Raw genomic sequence first — 23,235 nt, 5'->3', positions numbered from 1 at the left:
CCTTGAGAGGAGCACCCAGGGCCGAAGTCTATGGAGATGGCACCGTTGACTTCGGCCCCGCAAGGGGGACCGTCGAGTCTGGTGCCGTTGGACTCCCCGGCCCAGGTCATCGAGGAGGTGGAATTGCCATCCACCCAGGATACCTTTAAGGACGCGAGGGACCTCATCGCCATGACAGTGCCGAGGTCACCCACCCTTTGTGCCAAGCCTCCGGTACCACATTGAGTGGCACCGTCTCAAGTTTGCAGTCCCAAATCCGTTTGGTCAGGTACACATTCGAGCGACTGGGTCTCCTCCTCAACTTGGGGAAGTCGACCTTGGAACCGACCCAAAGAATAGAATTCATCATTGCGGTGTTAGACTTGGTTCAGGCATGAGCCCTTCTGCCAGAGACCCGATTCCGAGCCATCCCAGACATAATTCAAAGCCTCCGGCAATTCCCAATCACAACAGCAAGGGGGTACCTGAGTCCCCTCGGCCACATGGCTGCTTGCACTTATGTGACCTGGCATACCAGGCTGCAGCTCAGGCCTTTGCAGGCATGGCTCGCCTTGGCCTACTGCCCCGGGCGTGACAGCTTGAATTCAGTGGTCACGGTGCCGGGGCAGGTCCTCGCGTCTCTCCACTGGTGGCTCAGCCTTCAAGCAATGTGCGAAGGAGTCCCTTTCCTCACCCTTCCTTGTCCGATTACGGACGCATCAGCTCTGGGATGGGGTGCCCATCTGGGAGACCTCCAGACACAGGGCCTGTGGTCGCAGGACGAGCTCTCCGTACATATCAACATCAAGGAACTGATGGCGGTGCGCCTAGCCTGCCAGGCCTTTTAAGCCCGACTACAAGGCTAGTGCGTAGCAGTTCTAACGGACAACAACACCACCATGTTTTGCATCAACAAGCAGGGTGGAGCCCGTTCCTCTCCCCTGTGCCAGGAGGCCCTGCAGCTATGGGAGTTCTGCATAGCCCACTCCATTCACCTGGAAGCATCCTTTCTATCAGGAGTCCAAACAACACTCACGGACCACCTCAGCAGGTCCTTCCACACACACGAGTGGTCCATTCGCCTGGATGTCATACACCTGGTTTTCCAAAGGTGGGGGTTTCCCTAGATCCACCTGTTTGCCACCCACCGCAACAGGAAGTGCCCAATGTTCTGCTCCTTCCAGGGCCACAGCCCAGGCTCGCTCACGGATGCATTCCTGCTACCCTGGAGAGGTCGACTGCTCTACTCCTTTCCCCCGTTCCCTCTCGTGCACAAGGTCCTGCTCAAGGTCCACAGGGACAGGACAGGGATAATTCTGGTAGCTCTAGTGTGGCCTCGACAACACTGGTACACGGCGCTCCTGAAACTGTCGGTGGACACCCCGGCCACGTTACCTCTCCTCCCTGACTTACTCACTCAGGACCACGGTCACCTCCATCACCCCAACCTGCAGTCCCTCCACCTCATGGCTTGGAAGCTTCATGGCTGAACCCCATGAAACTTCTGAGCTCAGAACAAGTAAGGGAGGTCCTTCTTGGCAGCAGGAATCCCTCCACTAGAGCCACGTATCTGGCAAAGTGGAAGAGATTCTCGTGTTGGTGTCACCAGCATCGTACACCCTCTCCAGGCGCCTGTACCTCTCATTTTGGAGTACCTCGTACACCTGAAACAGCAAGGCCTGGCGGCGTCCTCCATAAGGGTACACCTCACTGCTATCTCGGCCTTCCACCCAGGAGCGTCCAGTGATCCATCTTCGCCAACCCTATGGTTGGTCACTTCCTCAAGGGTCTGGACCACCTACATCCCCAGATCAGGTAGCCTCTCCCTGTGAGGGACCTCAACCTGGTCCTCTCCAGACTCCTGGGGCCCTCGTTCGAACCACTGGCGACTTGCTCCCTCCTGTATCTGTCATGGAAGGTAGCGAAAGGCCCTCACCTCTGACCCACCTTACACAGTTTTCCACAGGGATAAGATGCAACTCAGGCCTCACCTGGCCTTTCTTCCCAAGGTGGTATCGCACTTCCACACCAGTCAGGACATTTTCCTGCCTGTCTTTTACCCTAAGCTGCAGGCCAGTAACCGGGAGCAGAGGCTGCACTCCCTCAATGTTTGGCGAGCACTAGCTTTTTACATCAAGCGCACTAAGCCGTTCAGGAAGTCGAACCTGTCGAGCTGTTCATAGCGGTGGCAGACTGGATGAAAGGGCTCCCAGTCTCATCTCAAAGAATATCCTCCTGGATCATGTCATGCATCTGCACGTGCTATGAGCTGGCCAACGTACCAGCCCCGGCTCTTATGGCACACTCCACGAGGGTCCAGGCCTCATCATCAGCATTTTTGGCCCAGGTCCTGATACAGCAACTTGGTCCTTGGTACATATCTTCATTTCTCACTACGCCATTGTCCAGCTCGCCAGAGATGATGCGGCTTTCGGCAGAGCGGTGCTACAATCAGCATTTCCTTAACTCTGACCCCACCGTCTACGTAAGGCTTGGGAGTCAGCTAATTGGAATGGATATGAGCAATCACTTGAAGAAAAAACGGTTACTCACCTCTCGTAAGTGTTGTTCTTCAAGATGTGTTGCTCATATCCATTCCAAACCCTCCCACCTTCCCCTCCGTTGGAGTAATCGGTAAGAAGGAACTGAGGAGGCGCTGGGTCGGCAGGGTCATGTATTGAGCGCCAGGAAGGCACCACTCCAGGGGGCTCCACAGCTGACCCGACGGGTGCTGCTAGGGGGAAAAATTTCCAACGACTGCACACGGCGCGCACGCATCTAATTGGAATGGATATGAGCAACATCTCTCGAAGAACAACACTTACGAGAGGGGAGTGACCATTTTGTTCGCATGCTGAAGTGTTATCTCACTTAATAGTAATGAACAGTTTTTGATCTTAGTTTCTTCCCTAGCACATGAAGTATAAATTCACTAAAACAATTTCAATAGTGGGCTGTCAGACAATATCAAATTCAGGTTTATTTTATTTTATTGCGAGTGCAAGGAAAACTGCAACATATCTTCACTGTAGTCTCTCTCCTGCTCTTGTGAGCAAATTGTGTTTTGATGTTTTAAAAAAATGCTCTCAAAACACAGTTCTTACGAATTTTGATACCTTGTTCATTCGCTGCAGGGCTGAGGAGGAAATGATGTGTTTGTGAACCAAAATTAAGCTGTTGAGCCGCATCAAAGAGCTTATACCAGTATAAGAGAGAAACTTGATTTAGTAATTCTAACTCTAGGCATACCAGCCTCGAATGTCTCTTCCTGTTTAAAGAAGTTGTGTATTGGTCGCCCTGTTATTTAACCTTCAGTTCTCTGATGGAATATTTCAGGTTTTCTAATTTTTAAAAAAAGAGATCTTCCTGTTACCAGAAAACTACTGACATAATAGCGAGACACAAAAGTCAGATCAGAAATTTATTCTTTATTACATCTACCCTTTGCTTTTTTTTTTTTTTTTTTTTTTTTTCGTTTCTTCCCCTTCTCTGATTTAGTAAGAGAACCAGATGGAAACATTAAACTTTACTGTAAAGGAGCTGATACAGTAATTTATGAACGTTTGCATCCAATGAATCCTCAGAGACAGATTACACAGGAAGCACTAGATGTAAGTTTTGCTTTTTTAAATGCCATTTTTAACATGGGTAAAACGAAGCTATTTGCACCTACCTACAACTGCATTGAGTTGACTTATTTCTACTTTGCTTGAAAAATATAGCTCCATAGGACTGTTAGAACAAAGTGTTCAAAAAAGCTGAACAACTTATTTTGCTGCTACTAGATGTTGTGTTGTTCGAAATCAGAACATGTGATTTCCCCCCCCCCTTTTTTTTCTTTTTAATGGAATTGTATTTTAAATGTTTGCATTGTACATATTGAAATTAGTTTTTCGTTATTTGAGACACTTGCATGTCACTTCAGACTTTCCCGCTCCATTCAATTTTTTACTTGTACTTTGCAGCATGTTTTCTAGACCTACCTAGATGGACGGATAAATTGCACTATGTACTATTACTGCATTGATTGTTTTACATTTTTTCCAAATGATTGTAGAATCTTCTATTTAACGTGTCCAACTTTCACCATACAGTCTTGAGTACAGTAGCAGCCAGTGACTGAGTTCTTTCAGATTGACTAGTCATAGCATGAAGTCTTCTCAACTTCAATTTTAAGCTAATATTGAAATCTATGCAGCTTATTTCTCTTTCTTTCCACAGATTTTTGCAAATGAGACCTTGAGGACATTATGCCTCTGCTACAAGGACATTAGTCATGGTGAATATGAAGCATGGAATAAAAAGTTCATGGAAGCTAGTGTAGCTGCAAGTAACCGTGATGAAGCCCTGGATAACGTATATGAAGAAATAGAAAAAAACCTTATTGTAAGTTGTAATATTTTAAATTTTATAAATGTGTTTTTATTCTTGTCCAAATAGTAACAAACCATTGTGGAAACTGAATAGCCCTTTTTGATTAGCACATTTGTGAGTACAATTTTAATTAAGATTTTGAGACTGCCAAAACTCAGTTCTAGAGAGCTTCAGGGAATGAAGGAACATGGATTTCTTTGGTTTAGCTTTCACTGGACTTTTTTCCTCCATTCCAAAAAGGCTGCTAATCTCTGTAAGCAGTAGCACTAGCTCAGAAATGAGTTTTATTAAAAAAAAAAAGTTCAGGTTTTAAAATTTGATAGCTGTTTATCTATCTGCTATGATGGTAACTGCATTACAAATAATTTGCAAAAGGGGAACCTTGCTATAGCTGTTCAAAGGTTATTTCCTCTTTAAAGCTCGGAACTACTTCTACTATTAAATTGATCTCCACTGTGTGTGATGCAACCGGTTAGTATGGTATGGAGTTAACGTCCCTTTATTTGAAGGATTGAGTATTGCTTAATGTGTCTGACACAGGGGGTAAGACTACAGGGACCAAACAGTCTGATCAAGATATGTCACTCAGATATCTCTAATTGTGTATATTCAAGACCACTTCATGAGAAGCAAGAGTATAAATTGCAAATAGCATTTAAAAAAACCAAAAGTCTCTCATCACAGTCATTGTGAAGATTTTTTTTTTTTTTTTTTTTTTTTTTTTTTTAAAGAAACCCAATACCTTGGGCCAAATAAGGCGCTATTGAATTGGCAAATGCTATTGACTTTAAAAGAGTTTCTCTGGGGTAACTAGAAAGCAGAACGTGGCCATCTGAAGTATACCAAGAAAAAGTTTTATTGTTAAAATGATCTGGTTAACTGTGAATTCCAGGATCACACAGCTCGGTAGAGGAGGCAGAGAGAGGTAGGGACAGAGCCTGGGGGAAGGGGGTGGAACAGGGCATATCCCTTCCAGCCCCCTGCCCTGAGCCGCTCAGGGCAGGGGGCTGGGAGCACCCCCACGAGCCGAGCACCCCGCCCTCTGCCCTGAACCCCCCACACCCCAACACACCCCCAGCCTTCTGCCCTGCATCCCCACAGCCCCAGCCCTCTGCCTTGAACCCCCCCCCACACCCAGCCTTCTGCCCTGCACCCCCACAGCCCCATCTGTCTCCCCTGAACCCCCCCACACCCGCCAGCCCTCTGCCCTGAGCCCCCCACACCCGCCAGCCCTCTGCCCTGAGCCCCCCACACCACAACACACACACAGCCTTCTGCCCTGCATCCCCACAGCCCCAGCCCTCTGCCCTGAACCCCCTCCCACACCCAGCCTTCTGCCCTGCACCCCCCCACCCCAACACACACCCAGCCTTCTGCCCTGCACCCCCACAGCCCCATCTGTCTCCCCTGAACCCCCCCACACCCAGCCCTCTGCCCTGAGCCCCCCACACCCCAACACACACCCAGCCTTCTGCCCTGCATCCCCACAGCCCCAGCCCTCTGCCCTGAACCCCCTCCCACACCCAGCCTTTTGCCCTGCACCCCCCCCAGCCCTCTGAGCTGACTTTTGAACCCCCACACACACACTCAGCCCCCTGCCCTGCACCCCCCCACCCCAACACACACCCGGCCTTCTGCCCTGCACCTGCCCCAGCCCTCTGACCTGACCCTTGAACCCCCCCCAGCCTTCTACCCTGCACCCCCCACACACCCCCAGCCCTCTGCCCTGACCCTTGAACCCCCCCCCCCCGGCCTTCTGCCTTACACCCCCCACACACCCCAGCCCTCTGCCCTGATCCCTGAACCCCCTCGCTCTGCGCTGACCCCTGAACCCCCCCCCACACCCTAGCCTTCTGCCCTGAACCCCCTCCCTCTGCCCTGACCCCTGAAACACCGCCCCCACCCCCCCGGTCTGGGGTCCCAGCCATAGGCCCTGCTCAGCCCGCTGCCGGCCTAGGTGAACAGAACCCCAGGCTGGCAGCGTAAGATCAGCATTTTAATTTAATTTTAAATGACGCTTCTTAAACATGTTGAAAACCTTGTTTACTTTACATACAATAGTTTAGTTATATAATATAGACTTCTAGAAAGAGACCTTCTAAAAACGTTAAAATGTATTACCGGCACGCGAAACCTTAAATTAGAGTGAATAAATGAAGACTCGGCACACCACTTCTGAAAGGTTGCCTACCCCTGCTCCAATACATCTGTTAGTCTTAAAGGTGCCACAGGACCCTCTGTTGCTTTTTACAGATCCAGACTAACACGGCTACCCCTCTGATACTATATAGTTGTAATTACTGTAAACAAATCCTATATGTAACTGGGAAGGAATACAATACACAGATGAAAATGTTTCCTGTGGTGTCCTACATAATAACAACTATCAGTCATCTAGTTCTGTAATGGTGGCGTTTATTATCATCATAGTACCTAGGAGCCCTAGTCATGGACCAGGACCCCATTGTGCTAGGTGCTGTACAAACAGACCACAAAAAGATGGTTCCTGCCCCAATGAGCCTACAATCTAAGTATAAGACAAGAGACAACAGTATCTTCTTCCATATCTAAATAGCTTCATTTTATACTACAAACTAAACCTGTTTTCTCTCTGGATTTTTGTCTTATTAAACGCTTGTGTTCCCAATAACTTCCAGCTCTTGGGTGCTACAGCTATTGAAGACAAACTACAGGATGGGGTTCCAGAAACCATTTCCAAACTTGCAAAGGCGGACATTAAAATCTGGGTGCTTACTGGTGACAAAAAAGGTATATTTACATTACTATAATGATAGCAGAAACATGAGATTTTATGGTTGGAAGCTGAAGCTAGACAAATTCAGGCTAGAAATAAAACTCAAATTCTCAACTGGGTAACTAATCACTGGAACAACTTCCGTAGGGATATCATGGATTCTTTGTCACTTGAAGTCTTTAAATCAAGACTGTATATATTTCTAAAAGATGTGCAATAGCTCAGATGGAAGTTCCACTTAATGCTGAGTTTACTGGGTGAGATTGTATGGTCTGTGTTGTGCAGGAGGTTAGACTAGATGACCATCATGGCCTTAACCTATGAATTATTTTTAGAGAAAAATCTTTGCTATATTTCCAAATGAGAAACTAATGTATGACAATTGGCTGCCAACTAATTAACTTGTCCAATCACAAGGGTAACTGATTGGAAAATAATGTTGATGACAGACATGACTTTAACAGAAGAATGAGTTGCTATTTCCATTATTAACTCCTGTTTCTATGGTTATAAAACCTGGCTGTTTCATGCAAGTGAATTTTGTCTTTTAAATTGCTGGGACAAAAAGGAAACTTTCTTCTTAAAGATGGTTTTGCAAAAGAGAATAAACCTTTAAGTGACTTGCCCATTATCACACAGGAACTTGGTGGTAGAGGCAGGGATAGAATCCAATTCTCCAGGGTAATGTTCACCTGCCTTAACCATGAACCATCCTTACTCTTCCTGCAGTCTTTGTGCCTTATTTACTACACACCTTCCAACTTCTGCAAAAATGAAGCAGGGGTTCTTCAGATGAGTTTACTTAACTAGACAACCATAACTCAAACCCAGAGCAAGTCCATCCTGTACAGAGGTTCTGTGAACACAATAGTATGTGATCATGTAATGAGACTATCATAATGCATACGCACCAGGAGGCTGATACACAGGCATTTTCTAACTTCTGACTACTTCATTTTAAAAGCTGATGTTCATAAGGGTTTTTTTGTGCGTGTGTGCACGTGTCTGTAATTTCCTAGGTTATTAAAAAGGCAAACAAAATACCAAATTCCATAATGTAGTATCATATTGACACTCACAGGCGTCGTCATTGAGGTTAGAACCAAGTTTACATCCACCGCACAGCACAGTTATAGTGGAGTAAATGAGGATAATAGTAGGTTCTCCTTAAGCTTGGAAGGATCAGATTTTTCTCAGGAAATATCAGTTGCACTATACAAACCAATGAAAAAATATTTCCATCGATGATCATTGAAATTTACAGATAAGCAAAGTAAGAAAAACACTTCTTGAGAACTTCTTAGAACTTGATTTAATATTAAAATTTAGACATATTGATGATGGCAGTTTGTGTTTTAATGGTTTTAAAACTAATTTAAAATGCTTAAAACCCATAATTTTGCACAACTGAAAAAATAAATAGATAAAAACAAAAAAAGCTTAAAAATAAAAATCAAGGTTATCCATTGGAATTTTTTTTTTTTTAGTCAAATTCTGCCAAACCTAGTTATCCTGTTTGTGGACCAGCATTAGAGAGGAATGAGATGCATGCTGCTGCCCCATCCCCTCTGACTTGTCTCTATCCTTTCTTTCCCCCCACTACTGGCTCCTTGTGCTGTTCCCATTCTCCTTGACATCCCAGTCTCTATTCCTTAGGTGTCTTGTGCCACTTTTCTTGCCTAGCCAGTCCCAGTCTCTGTCTCTGGACTCACTGTCAGAGTCCCAGTGTCTCCCCCTCCCCACAATCAGTCCCAGTCTCATCAGACTCCTTGTTCCAATCTATGCCTTTCCCTCCCCCAGTCCACCTTTTGTTCCCTCTGCATTCAACTCAGACTGCTTCCTACTCTATGGTGCCTTGGTGCCAGCAGGGGCACCACTGAGAGCACAGGAGACACAGGCTCCCTGCTCTCAGTCCTAGTGCATGACTCCACCCCAGCTCGGAGCAGCCACTGAAGCAGTGGTCACCAAACGGTCGATTGTGATTGACTGGTCGATCTTAGAGGATCTCCCAGTCAATCTCAATCTCTGGTGGTGCAGTGTGGCTGCCACTAAGGCAGGCTCCCTGCCTACCCTGGCCCCATGCCACTCCCGGAAGCGGCCAGTGCAGCCCCAGGGCCGGGGGGGCAGGGGTCTCCCTCCACGTGCTGCTCCTGCCTGCAAGCACCTCCCCGCAGCTCCCATTGGCTGGGAGAGCTGCGTGGGCAGCGCTTGCAGAGGGGCAGCACACAGAGCCACATGCCCCCCCGCTGACAGCACCCCATGCCCCCTCCTGCACCCCAAGCCCCATCGTGAGCCAGCACACTGTACCCCCTCCTGCACCCCAACCCCCTGACCCAGCCCTGACTCACTCCCAGAGCCAGCACCCTGTACCCCCTCCTGCATCCCAACACTCTGCCCCAGCCAGGAGCCCCCTCCTGCACCCAAACCTCCTCCCAGAGCCTGCACCTAGCACCCCCTCCTGCACCTCAACCCCCTGCCACAGCTCAGCCCAGAGCCCCTTCCCACACTATGAACCCCTCATCCCACAGCCCGTACCCCAACCCCCTACCCCAGCCCGGTGAAAGTGAGTGAGGGTGGGGGAGAGCAAGCGACAGAGAGCGCGGGGGATGGAGTGAGCAAGGCGGGGCTTTGGGGAAGGGTCAAGGCCTAGGGGTATGGGCGGGGTAGATTCTGGTTTGCCCTTAGGGTATGTCTACACTACGAGAGTAGTTCGATTTTACTTAAATCGAATATGTGGAATCGATATTACAAAGTCGAACGTGTGTGTCCACACTAAGGACAGTAATTCGACTTTGTTAGTCCACACTAACGGGGCAAGCGTCGACATTGGAAGCGGTGCACTGTGGGCAGCTATCCCACAGTTCCCGCAGTCCCCGCTGCCCATTGGAATTCTGGGCTGAGCCGCCAATGCCTTCTGGGTAAAAAAAATGTCGAGGATGCTTTTGGGTAACTGTCGTCATCCGACCGTCACTCCCGCCCTCCCTCCCTGAAAGCGCCGGTGGGAAATCAGTTCGCACACTTCTGGTCAGTGACAGCGCGCACGCCACAGCACTGCGAGCATGGAGCCCGCTGCGACCATCGCTGCAGTTATGGCCGTTGTCAACACCTCGCACCTTATCATCCACCTTTCCCAGAGGCAGATGCTGAGAAATCGGGCGAGGAGGCTACGGCAGCGCGGTGAGGACCTGAAGTCTGAGAGTGGCACAGACCTGTCAGAAAGCATGGTACCCCGCGCCGAGGACATCATGGTGGCAATGGGTCATGTTGATGTTGTGGAACGGCGATTCTGGGCCCGGGAAACAAGCACGGATTGGTGGGACTGCATAGTGCTGCAGGTCTGGGATGAATCACAGTGGCTGCGAAACTTTCGCATGCGGAAGGGGACTTTCCTGGAACTTTGTGAGTTGCTGTCCCCTGCCCTGAAGCGCAATGACACCCGGATGCGAGCAGCCCCGAGTGTCCAGAAGCGAGTGGCCATAGCCCTCTGGAAGCTTGCAACGCCAGACAGCTACCGGTCAGTCACGAACCACTTTGGCGTGGGCAAATCTACCGTGGGGGTTGTTGTCATGCAAGTAGCCAACGCAATCGTTGAGCTACTGCTCTCAAAGGTAGTGACCCTGGGAAACGCGCAGGTCATCATAGATGGCTTCGCCGCGATGGGATTCCCAAACTGCGGTGGGGCTATACATGGAACTCACATCCCTATCCTGGCACCGGACCACCAGGCCAGCCAGTACATTAACCGAAAGGGCTACTTTTCAATGGTGCTGCAAGCACTGGTGGACCATAGGGGACGTTTTACAAACATCAACGTCGGATGGCCGGGCAAGGTTCATGACGCTCGTGTTTTCAGGAACTCTGGTCTGTTTAGACGGCTGCAGGAAGGTATTTACTTCCCGGACCACAAAATAACTCTTGGATGTGGAGATGCCTATAGTCATCCTCGGGGACCCAGCCTACCCGCTAATGCCCTGGCTCATGAAGCCCTATACTGGCGCCCTGGACACTGAAAAAGAACTCTTCAACTACCGGCTGAGCAAGTACAGAATGGTGGTGGAGTGTGCTTTTGGCTGTCTCAAGGGGAGATGGAGAACCTTACTGACTCGCTGTGATCTCAGCGAAACCAATATCCCTATTGTTATTGCAGCTTGCTGTGTGCTCCACAATCTCTGTGAGAGCAAGGGGGAGACCTTTATGGCGGGGTGGGAGGTTGAGGCAAATAGCCTGGCTGCTGATTACGCCCAGCCAGACAGCCGGGCGATTAGAAGAGCCCAGCGGGACGCGCTGTGCATCCGGGAGGCTTTGAAAGCTAGGTTCCTGAGTGAGCAGGGTAACCAGTGACTATTAAGTTTGTGTACAGAGAAGCTGAACCTGCCCCCGTTTCTTTACCAAGTAAATATTCACTATCCTCTCCAGTTACATACCCCGTTCCCCCCCCTTCCAACACACGTTTAAAAATAAAATCACTTGAATTTTGTTAATGAACACCGTTTTCTTTATTACTGTTTTCTCGGTAAAGTGTTGAACCTGGGACGCAGACTGTGGTGGGGAGCGGGTGTAGTGTAGTGATGCAAAGGACGCTTCTAAACTCTGTGTGTGGGGGCTATGTGACTTTGTGGCAGGAGGAGGACGGTTACAGATCCCCTGCTGCGTGGCTCTGTGATCCAGGATAAGGACCGCTGCATAAGATCTCTAACTGCCCTCCCCCGCCACAAAGTCACAGAGCCCCCCCCACACACACACAGAACATGAAAACCACCTCCCAGACTGACCAGGGTAACTAGTGACTGCAATGTGTGTGTGCCCTGCTGCTGAACCTGCCCCCGCCTCTGTACCCTGGTAAAGGTGGCTGTCCTGTCCAATTACCAACCCCCTTCCCCCCCTTCAGACAGACTCTCCTCTAAAAGAACATGATGGAAACAGTAATTAACAGAAACGTATTTTTTATTAGCAACTACACATGAAACTGGGGGATGAAACTTGGACGGGGGCTTGGGTGAGGCGGGAAGGAAAGGACTTATCAAATTTTGGGGAATGAGAGCCTTCTGGTACTTGAGCAGTCTGCAGGGGTGGAGTGAGAGTTTTCACGGACTCTGCCGCCCCTCCTTCTTGGGACTTTGGGTGAGGGGGATATGGGACTTGGTGGCGGGGGAGAGCGGTTACAGATATACTGCAGTGGGGCTCTGTCCTCCTGCCTCCGGTCCTGCAGAACATCCACAAGGCGCCGGAGTGTGTCCGTTTGCTCCCTTATTAGTCCAAGCAGCGTTTGAGTCGCCTGCTGGTCTTCCTGCCGCCACCTCTCCTCCCGTTCCATGTCTGAACGGTGCATTTGGGACAAGTTCTCCCTCCACTGGGTCTGCTGGGCTGCCTGGGCTCGGGAGCAGCCCATAAGTTCCGAGAACATGTCCTCCCGTGTCCTCTTCTTCCTACGCCTAATCTGCGCTAGCCTCTGGGAGTGTGATGCCAGGCTAGGTCGGGAGACAGTCGCAGCTGTGGGATGGGAAAAAGGGAGTGAATTCCTCAGAAAGATAAATTTTTGGGTGAACAAAGAACATAGTCTTTCTCTGTGAACTAGACCATGCACAGCACTAGACTGCATTTTACTGTAGCTGCACTGGCAGGGACTAAACAGTAGAGCGGCTAGGGCAGAACCATCATGCTAAACCGGACATTGTTAGATTTTTTTTCAGTAGTTGCACTGCCCAGGACTGAAACGTTAAGCGCCTAGGGCAAACTAATCATGAAAAACCCATTGTTAATATTCCTGTTCTGTTAAAAATAAATGTTTAGATGTTTAAAACACTTACTGGCTGATCCTTCCCCTGATTCTGTGTCCGGGTTAACGGCTGGGGACGGTTGGTAGGGGATCTCTGTAAGGGTGATGAAGAGATCCTGGCTGTCGGGGAAATCAGCGTTGTAAGCGCTGTCGACTGCCTCGTCCTCCTCATCTCCTTCCTCATCTTCCCCGTCCGCTAACATGTCCGAGGAAGCGGCCGTCGACAATATCCCATCCTCAGAGTCCACGGTCAGTGGTGGGGTAGTGGTGGCGGCCGCACCTAGGATGGAATGCAGTGCCTCGTAGAAATGGGATGTCTGGGGCTGGGATCCGGAGCGTCTGTTTGCCTCTTTGGTCTTCTGGTAGCCTTGTCTCAGCTCCTTGATTTTCACGCGGCACTGCGTTGCATCCCGGCTGTATCCTCTCTCTGCCATGGCTTTAGAGATCTTCTCATAGATCTTTGCATTCCGTCTTTTCGATCGCAGCTCGGAAAGCACGGACTCATCGCCCCACACAGCGATCAGATCCAAGACTTCCCGATCAGTCCATGCTGGGGCCCTCTTTCTATTCTGAGATTGCATGACCATCTCTGCTGGAGAGCTCTGCATCGTTGCCAGTGCTGCTGAGCTCGCCACGATGTCCAAACAGGAAATGAGATTCAAACTGCCCAGACAGGAAAAGGAATTCAAATTTTCCCGGGGCTTTTCCTGTGTGGCTGGTCAGAGCATCCGAGCACGGACTGCTGTCCAGAGTGTCCACAGAGTGGTGCACTGTGGGATAGCTCCCGGAGCTATTACCGTCGATTTCCATCCACACCTAGCCTAATTCAACATGGCCATGTCGAATTTAGCACTACTCCCCTCGTTGGGGAGGAGTACAGAAGTCGAATTTAAGAGACCTCAATGTCGAACTAAATAGCTTCGTGGTGTGGACGGGTGCAGAGTTAATTCGATGTAACGGCGCTAAATTCGACACAAACTCCTAGTGTAGACCAGGCCTTAGATTCAAAAAGTGATCCTGGGCATAAAAAGGTTGGAGATCACTGTTCCCCAGAAGGTGACATCCCTCTTGCTGAGCTGCTAGGCTGGGAACTGCAGCCAATGGGAGCTGCGGGGGTGGTGCTTGCATGTGCAGGGGCTGCCTGAGCTACCCCTGAGCCAGGCGCACTGGCCGCTGCAGAAGTCACAGAAAGTCATGGATGACCTCTGTGACAAACTCGCAGCCTTAATAATGATTCATTAAAGAATCTTAGTAACGTGTGACTTTGTTACAGAAACTGCTGAAAACATTGGATTTTCTTGTGAACTTTTAACAGATGAAACTACAATCTGCTATGGAGAGGATATCAGGTAAGTTACAAGCATACACAATTCTTTGTGTAGGAGTTTAAAATCTCAAATTTCAAAATATTCAAAGTAACCACACTGTTCCTGTGGCTTGCTTTCTTTATCTGGCTATCTCCTTTGATTCCTCCTATAGGGTGTTTACAATGCTTTAACAGTGTAACTGAAACGCAGGCTGTGTCTACTCTACGAGCTGGAGGTGTGATTCCCCTGCTCATGTATGCATAATTGTGCTAGCCCCTATCGAGCCAGTGTGAGTGCAAATAACAGTATAGCCATGGTAGTGTGGGTAGAGGCAGTGGAGGCACAGCTGAGCCATGCAGAATACATACCCTATCAAGCTAGCGCAAGTATGTGTACATCAGCAAGGGGAATCCCACCCCTATTTTGTAGCACAGATGTAGCCACAGTAGTGGCCAATATTCAGTTATGCTGTGGTTTGTGGATTTTTTTTTTATTTTTTTATTTTTTTACTATTTTGCATAGTAGTTTACCAAGGCAACGTACTCATTGTTAGGGCCCTACCAATTTAGTGGCCATGAAAAATGTGTCACGGACCATGAAATCTGGTCTTTAGGGTGGTTTTACCCTATACTATACAGATTTCACGAGGGAGACCAGTGTTTCTCAAACTGGGGATCCTGACCCAAACGAGGGTTGTGGGGGAGGTCATAAGGTTATTTTAGGGGGGGTCACAGTATTGCCACCCTTACCTCTGGGCTGCCTTCAGAGCTGGGCAGCCAGAGGGCAGCGGTTGTTGGCCAGGCGCCCAGCTCTGAAGGCAGCACCCGCGAGCAGCAGTGCAGAAGTAAGGGTGACTATATCATACCATGTCATCGTTACTTCTGCACTGCTGTTACCTTCAGAGCTGGGCTCCTAGCCACCAGCTGCTGCTCTCTGGCCGCCCAGCTCTGAAGGCAGTGCTGCCTCCAGCAGCAGCGCAGAAGTAAGGGTAGCAGTATCACAACCCCCCTACAATAACCTTGTGACCCCCGCCCTCCCCCACAACTCCATTTTGGGTCAGGACCCCTACAATTACAACACCGTGAAATTTCAGATTTAAATGGCTGAAATCATGAAATTTACGATTTTTTAAATCCTATGACTGTGAAATTGACCAAAATGGACTGTGAATTAGGTAAGGCCCTACTCATTGTGGATCAGGCAGAAACATGCCTTTTAAAAACAGTGGAGGTAATAAGCCAACCATTGTTGACTTGATGCTACCACAATAACTAAATAACTCAGTTCAGCACCTTGTATAAGTACTTCACTAAGTTAGGACAACAGATGCTTATGTAGCACCTTTCACCCAGAAAGATCCTAACATACTTTACAGATTGTTGAAGCTATCGATAGTTAAGACATACAATATCAACTTTATCCACCACTGTAATACAGTAACCTCTAGGATGAAAATATAGCAGCTGTTTCAGAGAAATAGCAATACAACACAACATTTTACAGTAGAAATTGAAGATTTTTTTCCCCTAAACAAATTTACAAGAATGGGGAAACTTAAGATATCAAGTTATAATCACCTAGCTGGAATACCGCAACTAATGCTCTTGCTTTTATAAAAAGTGCCATGCAATTTTTAATAACCATAAGAGGCCAGGATTTTCCCTTTTCATTTAATTTGAAAGACATTATCAGTATCAGGGGAATGCAATTTACCCTTTGTGTTAGGGCTTTGGAGCAATACTGACTCAGAACGCTACCCACAGAGTTGTTAACCACTTCTTACATCATATGCTGTATGCCTTTCTTGCAGATCTCCCATCCAAGTACTGAGCAGTTCACACTTAGCTTGGTTTGAAGTCTACCTTTAGGTTTCCCATAGATAGGGCCCACTACAATAGTAACTATAAAAATAAGTCAGTATTTGTAGTTTTTAGATGACCTACATTAAAACTCTTCATTCATTTTCCAGTGCTCTTCTTCAAACAAGGTTGGAAAACCAGAATAACAAAGCTGAATCAAATATAAACTCCTCTCAAAGAACGAATGAGCCATTCTTTCAATCTGGTAGAAATCGTGCTTTAATAATCACTGGTTCCTGGCTGGTATGTATAAAGCAGACTCTTCCATTACTTCAGTTTGGGGAGTTTTCTGGGATACATAATAGGTCAAAGGCTAATAGTGCTGTAAATTGGAATCCTATGTTTCTTATCGTTAACTACTCCTTCATTCACTTGATTGCTGCCCTGAGGCACCCAATGAAAGATATTCAACCTCTCTGCCTCAGTTTCCTCCATCTATAAAATGCCAAACTGTAAAACTAGTCTTTGAAAATATCATAGATAAAGCAATAAAATATCTCTCATTTATCAACGTTAACCATCAAAGCAAAAAAGAATCTCCTGTAAAAAGAACAATCTAATGTTAGAATTATTCGTAATCAGGGGACTCTGAAAGTCAAGTGCTAAAGAACCAGAAAGATGCAAAATTAGATCTTTCAAGCCCCAACATGCTCTGAACAGACAGCAGTCATTACTTCATGGTTGAAATACAGGAGGTCCCCAGTATACGTCTCCCCCTTATCTGCTGTTTCGCATATCTGTCGCTCGTCAATAGGGGAACATGTTCCAATTCACATCGGGCCCGATCTGCATATCCCTCATTTGCAGTACTTTACTGTAAGTTGCAAATGAGGGATATGCGGACCGACTTGAATCGGAACACGTTCCCCTATTGATGAGCGACAGATATGCGTAGCCACAGGTGGGCTGTGGCCCACCCACTTAACATCCAGGCCCACCTCCACAGTACCGACTCTGCTCCCGCCCCAATGCTTGCTCCACACCACCCACCCGGTGCTTCAGCTGGGGAGTGGGGTCGGGGTGCAGGCCTTGCCCTGCTCCGCTTGCCTGGAACTCCAGCCATGGAGCGGCGGGGGCTTGCCCCACTCCGCTCGTCCAGCCCTCCTGCCAGGAAGTGGGGTTGGGGAGTGGGGGCTTCCAAGCCCCCGACCCCTACTCCCTGGCTGGAGCGCCGGAGCGGGGCAAGCCCCTGTGTCCCAACACAGCTCCCCAGCTGGAACTCTGGAGTGGGGCAAGCCCCTGCGCCCCAACCCCACTCCCTGGCAGGAGCACCGGGTGGAACAGGACAAGCCCCTGACACCGATCCCTGGCAGGAGCACCAGGCTCCCCTGCCGGGTGGAGCAGGACAAGTCCCCGTTCCTGCTCCCCTGCCAGACATAGCAGGATAAGCCCTCGCGCCCCGATCCCACTCCCCAGCAGGAGCCTGGGGGGCGGCAGGGCGGACCATGTGGGAGTGCAGGGGGCACACATTTTTCTGAGAGCCCCTGGCCAGCGCATTTATCATTTGTGTTCTTCTCCCCGCCCCAAAGGCTGGCTGGAGGGGGAGAGAGGCCGCCAGATCACTCCTACCCCTCCGCCCCCCGTCATTACCCGCCCACCCTGGCACCCACCCAAGTGTCCCCTCCTGTCTATGCCACTGCTGTACTAGCAGGTCCCCGGTATATGTCGTTTTGGTATTCGTGGCCCTTTTCAAGAACACAACTCCAACGTACACCGGGGACTCCCTGTAAGAGGGTATGTCTGAGAGCAAAAGTGTGAACAAAGTGTCAGAAATAAAAGGAAGCAGGCTCATATGGTACCTTGTACTGTGGTCTGATGTTTTAAAAGTTCAGAAAACACTGAAGGACTTTCAGTAAAGAAGTGACCTGGTTGGCAATCCAAGTATTGGTGAGAATCCTATTGGCAGAATTCTATACAAACCAGAGTGGGAGGAGATATATCAGCAAATAACAAATCTAAAACTATTCAGCTTAGAAGTGACCATTAATCCATGTATAAGTCTGTGCCTCAACTGGATAACCCATAAATCAAAACCTAAAGATCATACCTGAAATGATGAGCTTCACTGTCTTGCTAATATTAGGCTTCAGAGGGAGCTCAGAATTTTTAATAACTTCACTAGTACAAATCCGGCATTTGACGACAGCTTGGTGTTCCAGGTGATCACACTTTCCATTTTTTTTTTCAAAAAACCTTAATATCACAGAAACTAATATTATTCTTCAAAATGAATTAGCTGAAGATAGAAAAAGGATTTTTTCCATTAATTTCTGCAAGAAGTATTACAATAGAATAAGTTGTACAAAAACCTACCACATTCACTGTCCCCTTTTCTTCAGGGGAGTTTCATTGGGATGGTATTACAGAAGTGCACATAATGTAGATGAGAGTCAAGGTATTTCAGACTTTAAAAATGTTATAAGAGCAGCCCTTAGAACACTCTATCTTTAAATAGCGAAGAAGGGACAATAATTACTTTCTCTTTGGTTATCCAGAATGAAATCCTTTTAGAGAAGAAAAAGAAGAAGAAGAAACTTCTAAAACTGAAATTTCCCAGAACAGCAGAAGAGAAAGAAAAGCAAATTCAGAGTAAAAGGAGAGCTGATGCTAACAAAGAACAGCAACAAAGAAACTTTGTAGACTTAGCATGCGAGTGCAGTGCAGTGATCTGCTGCCGCGTAACTCCCAAACAGAAGGCCATGGTGGTGGAGCTGGTGAAGAAATATAAGAAAGCTATAACTTTGGCTATAGGGGATGGTGCCAACGATGTAAACATGATCAAAAGTAAGTCATCTATAAAATTTCACTGGCTATTTGGTTTTGGTTTTGAAGGTCTTACATCACTTTATTAGAAAGTGTTATTTTCCCTGAGTTCAGACTATCTTTTTTAACAATTGAAGTAGCTGTTTAGATACATAAAGAATAATTTGGGTCCGGAGAAATTTACAGTAGAGAATGGGAATTGTTAAATGACTGTATAAGCTGGAGTGTTATTGTGCATCTTCATTTGTTGAATAATATATCTTGTTTTAATAAACCTTGCTTATTCTATGTGAGACTCTTTTATTTGTTTGTTTGTTTGTTTTATTTAATGTAGCTGCTCATATTGGTGTTGGAATTAGTGGACAAGAAGGCATGCAAGCAGTCATGTCAAGTGACTATTCTTTTGGACAATTCAGATACCTGCAAAGATTACTATTAGTTCATGGCCGATGGTCCTATATAAGGATGTGCAAGTTCCTACGATATTTCTTCTACAAAAACTTTGCATTTACGCTAGTACACTTCTGGTACTCATTCTTCAATGGCTATTCTGCCCAGGTAAGAGAAGTGCTTTTCTAATATGAACTAGAAAAACTTATTTTTTGCCAAAACAAAATAATGGAGACCAACTTATTAAGTGATGATGTAATTTAAGCGAACAGCATGAAAGGAAGCAGCCTTTGCAGGTTCATGTTAGAGCCTTTCATATCATTGTGGTGGAATTCATACTTACTCTATTACTCATGCCTTGGAAAGACTTTAATCTCCAGCTATAGTGCTATTGGTATCTTAATCTTCGCTAATTTAACTTTTTTCTGATCAATGTAGTTTATCACGTGTGCAGAAAAAAATAAGGATATAGTAAATAATAAGAATTCCATGTACAGTTGGCTATTACAGCATAAAGCTTGAAATCAGTAGCGTGACTGAACTATGAACATTGTTTCTCTCCCACCACCTCATCTGGTAATCTCAGTCTCTCACTTCAGTTATTTGTGAAATACCCCATCCCCTCTACCCTCTTCAAAAGGCCTGGAACTTGGGCTTTGCAAGTTTTATCTAATAAGATACTCCGTTGTTTTTGTCCCAGACTTTAGAGAATTTTGGTTCTATTTTTCTAAACAATAAATAGCTTGGGAGTGCATGTTATTAGCCAGAACTGTTGAAAAAGCTACTACTGTGGAACATTCCATTGCCTTCCATTTTGATACAATTATCTCTTCATTTATCAGCATTGCTACTTAGACGTATATGTGCCTGGGGGCAGTGAGGTAAAATTAAAGTAATTTTCCGTCCTGAGTTGTCACCTGAAATAAGTAAAATATCTTTTGAGTTTAGCATAAATCATACAGTTGAAAGCACAAATACAAGACTATTATTTGTGTATTATTTGCACTAATTTGTGTTTCACTAATCTGTATATATTAAGACAAGGTCCCTACCCCAAAAAGCTTACAAAGGAAGACCACAGCCTGCAAGCTCCTCTTCCCAAGTGGACCAACTTGTAGAATCAGGGATTTAGTCAGGCAAGTAGTTCCATGAGGTCAGTACTGCTATTTGCATGAGTGAGGGTCTGAGGATCTGCCTAATAGGCATCATACTGAGGTAGGAGGGAATGGAGTACAACAGTCACTGAGTACACCAGTCTTCTTATTAGCACATTTATTTTTCAGTTGTGTTAACATTCCCAAACACTTTATGCTAAGTATCTATATCGTGTCAAGCTGTGGTAAACTCTCACAACAGTAAGCTCATGTATATGGGGGGAAACCTAGCAACAACACTCTCTCTCATTCTTATTTCTGTGTGCATATGTATATGCATTCTTTTTACTGTTGGGAACTTAGTTTAGGGAGCTCATCCACAACTGCTAGTGTTTCCCCACTAGTCATATTCATAGAAGCCACTTGCAAACTAACAAAATGGAGATAGTGACTTCTGTGGGAAATAAGATGGAGAGAAAATGACTGTAGGCACAGAAAATTAATTTAATGTGGGGAAGAAATAGGGAACAGCAAGAGAATTCCCCAAACCAAATATCTGTTTTTCTTGGAGTTATTGTCACCATGGGTGCTCCATGGTAGGACGTGCATGCGCTCGTGCACTCTTGATCAGAGATTTTAGTCAGCAGTGCAAACGAGTCTGTGCCTGCACTCTGTACATCCTTATGCCAATGCGAAGGTAAGTAGTGAGTGGTGGAACCTGCTACTGCTCCAGTTTCTTCTCAACCACCCTCGGTTCGAGATGGGGCATTGCAGTGTCCACTACTTGTTTTCAGCTGCCTCAGTATTTTGAGATTCCTTTTTGTTTTATTTTTATTTTACTTGTTTTATTTAGTTTAGCAGAGATTTGTGCTTTTGGGAGGGTTCCCCCTATTCTTCCTTGGGGCAGCCAGGCTCTTCTACCCTTAGCCATTGTTGTCTGTGGCTTCCCTGCTTGGGTTATGGTAAAGAACCCAGGTTTCAAACCCTTCCAGACCTCCCACAAGTGTTTCCCTCCATCAGCAATGTGGATTCCAGCTGCCTCTGACACTCTCGGATCCAGCAAGGTCTGTACCAGGTTTAAAAGCAGATCTCGCAAGCCGAGGGAAGATAGATGGGAGCGCTCCTTGAGGCCCGTGGGTCAGACAACAGAGTGGCAATGTACTATACAAATCATCATGGGGGAGCAAGATCCCAATCCTTATGTGCAGAATCACTGAGACTGTGGGGGGAGGGATAGCTCAGTGGTTTGAGCGTTGCCCTGCTAAACCCAGGGTTGTGAGTTCAATCCTTGAGGGGGCCATTTGGGGATTTAGTTGGGGATTGATCCTGCTTTGAGCAGGGGGTTGGACTAGATGACCTCCTGAGGTCCCTTCCAACCCTAATAATCTATGATTCTATGAAATGGTGCATTGTCCCACTGCATAGATATCTCAGTGGTCTACCTGCTGGGTCTGTTAAACATAGTAGCAGACTCCCTGAGCAGGCACTTCCACCAGAACAATGAGTGGGAACTCAGCAACTTGGTCTTTCAAAGCATTTGCCAGTCTTGAGGTCTCCTGGAGGTGGATTTGTTTGCAACACCATCCATCATGAAGTGCTGATGATTCTGGTATGGTGCATGTGCATATGTGCATGGCCACATCCCCATGAGGGCTGCTCTCCTAGTCCCTGGGCCTTGCACCCTCTTGTATGCCTATCCTCCAACACCATTGAGCCTCAAGGCTCTAAGCAAATTGAAGCAAGACCAGGCAGTAGCTGTGCTGATAGTACTATCCTGGCCAAGGCAAGTGTGGTTCCCAGATATGCTTGGTCTGTCTCTGTGAACCCCTCTTTGCCTTTCTTTCTCAATGGATCTCACACAAGACTCCGGCACCATAACCCACTAGGGTTACCATTCGTCCGGATTCCCCCGGACACGTCCGGCTTTTTGAGCTAAAAATAGCGTCCGGGGGGAATTTGTAAATGTCTGGACTTCTCCCCGCCCCCCCCCATGCAGCGCACGCGCGGCTAACAGGGCAGCCGGCTGGATGGTGCCACTTACATGAGGCTCCGACAGCCAGAGAGAGCCCCTCCTCCGCTTCCCCTGCAGCAGAGATCACTCCCTCCCTCCCTGCATTCGCAGATCGCCTCCGGCAGTCTGGAGCTCCTCCCCCGCTCCTCCTCCCCTGCCAGCCAGTGTGCCTGGACGAACGGCTCAGGCCGTTCCTGAGCAAGTTCACAGAGACGTTAGGCGAAGGCCAACAACAAGGGGGCCAGGGGGTCGGAGAAGGGGCAGGGAGGTTCTGGAGGGGGCAGTCAAGAGACGGGGGGGGGGGGGGTCGGGAGTTCGGGGGGGCTTTCTGGGGGTGGGGGTGTGGATAAGGTTTTGGGCAGTCAGGGTACAGGTAGGGGGTAGGGTCCTGGGGGGCATTTGGGGGGGGTCTTAGGAGGGGGCATTTAGGGGACAAGGAACAGGGAGGCTTAGGTAGGGGGTGGGGTTCTGGAGGGCAGTTAGGAGCAGGGGTCCCAGGAGGGGGCAGTCAGGGGACAAGGAGCGGGGGGGGGTTTGGGAGTTCTGGGGGCTGTCAGGGGGTAGGGGTGGGGAGAAGGATCGGAGCAGTCAGGGGACATGGAGCAGAGGGGTTTAGATGGGTCGGGAGTTCTGGGGGGGGGCTGTCAGGGGGTGGGGAATGGTTGGATGGGGCGTGGGAGTCCCAGGGGTCTGTCTGGGGGTGGGGGTGTGGATAAGGGTTGGGGCAGTCAGGGTACAGGTAGGAGGTAGGATCCTAGGGGGCCAGTTAGGATGGGGGGAGGGTCTCAGGAGGGGGCAGTCAGGGGACAAGAGGCAGGGAGGCTTAGGTAGGGGGTGGAGTCCTGGGGGGCAGTTAGGGGCAGGGGTCCATCTGCAGAAATGGAGGTGCTTCCAAGTCTGGAGTGCCCATTGATTTTTATATTTGCT

At 47.9% G+C, this 23,235-nt stretch overlaps 1 protein-coding gene across 1 annotated transcript in view; it reads left to right on the top strand.

The window, feature by feature from the left end:
- Window positions 1-23,235, top strand: part of ATP8B1 (ATPase phospholipid transporting 8B1) — a 71,017-nt gene that overhangs the window by 31,474 nt on the left and 16,308 nt on the right. The window contains exons 16-22 of the mRNA XM_065406631.1: window positions 3,478-3,590; window positions 4,201-4,365; window positions 7,011-7,122; window positions 14,158-14,233; window positions 16,161-16,293; window positions 18,546-18,834; window positions 19,148-19,371. Coding sequence (XP_065262703.1) covers window positions 3,478-3,590; window positions 4,201-4,365; window positions 7,011-7,122; window positions 14,158-14,233; window positions 16,161-16,293; window positions 18,546-18,834; window positions 19,148-19,371 — 1,112 coding nt within the window. The remainder of the gene's footprint in view (window positions 1-3,477; window positions 3,591-4,200; window positions 4,366-7,010; window positions 7,123-14,157; window positions 14,234-16,160; window positions 16,294-18,545; window positions 18,835-19,147; window positions 19,372-23,235) is intronic.

This window comes from Emys orbicularis, chromosome 6, assembly GCF_028017835.1.
Source record: "Emys orbicularis isolate rEmyOrb1 chromosome 6, rEmyOrb1.hap1, whole genome shotgun sequence".
NCBI classification, from domain to species: Eukaryota; Metazoa; Chordata; order Testudines; family Emydidae; genus Emys; species Emys orbicularis.
This window is presented reverse-complemented; position numbering and strand designations above follow the sequence as displayed.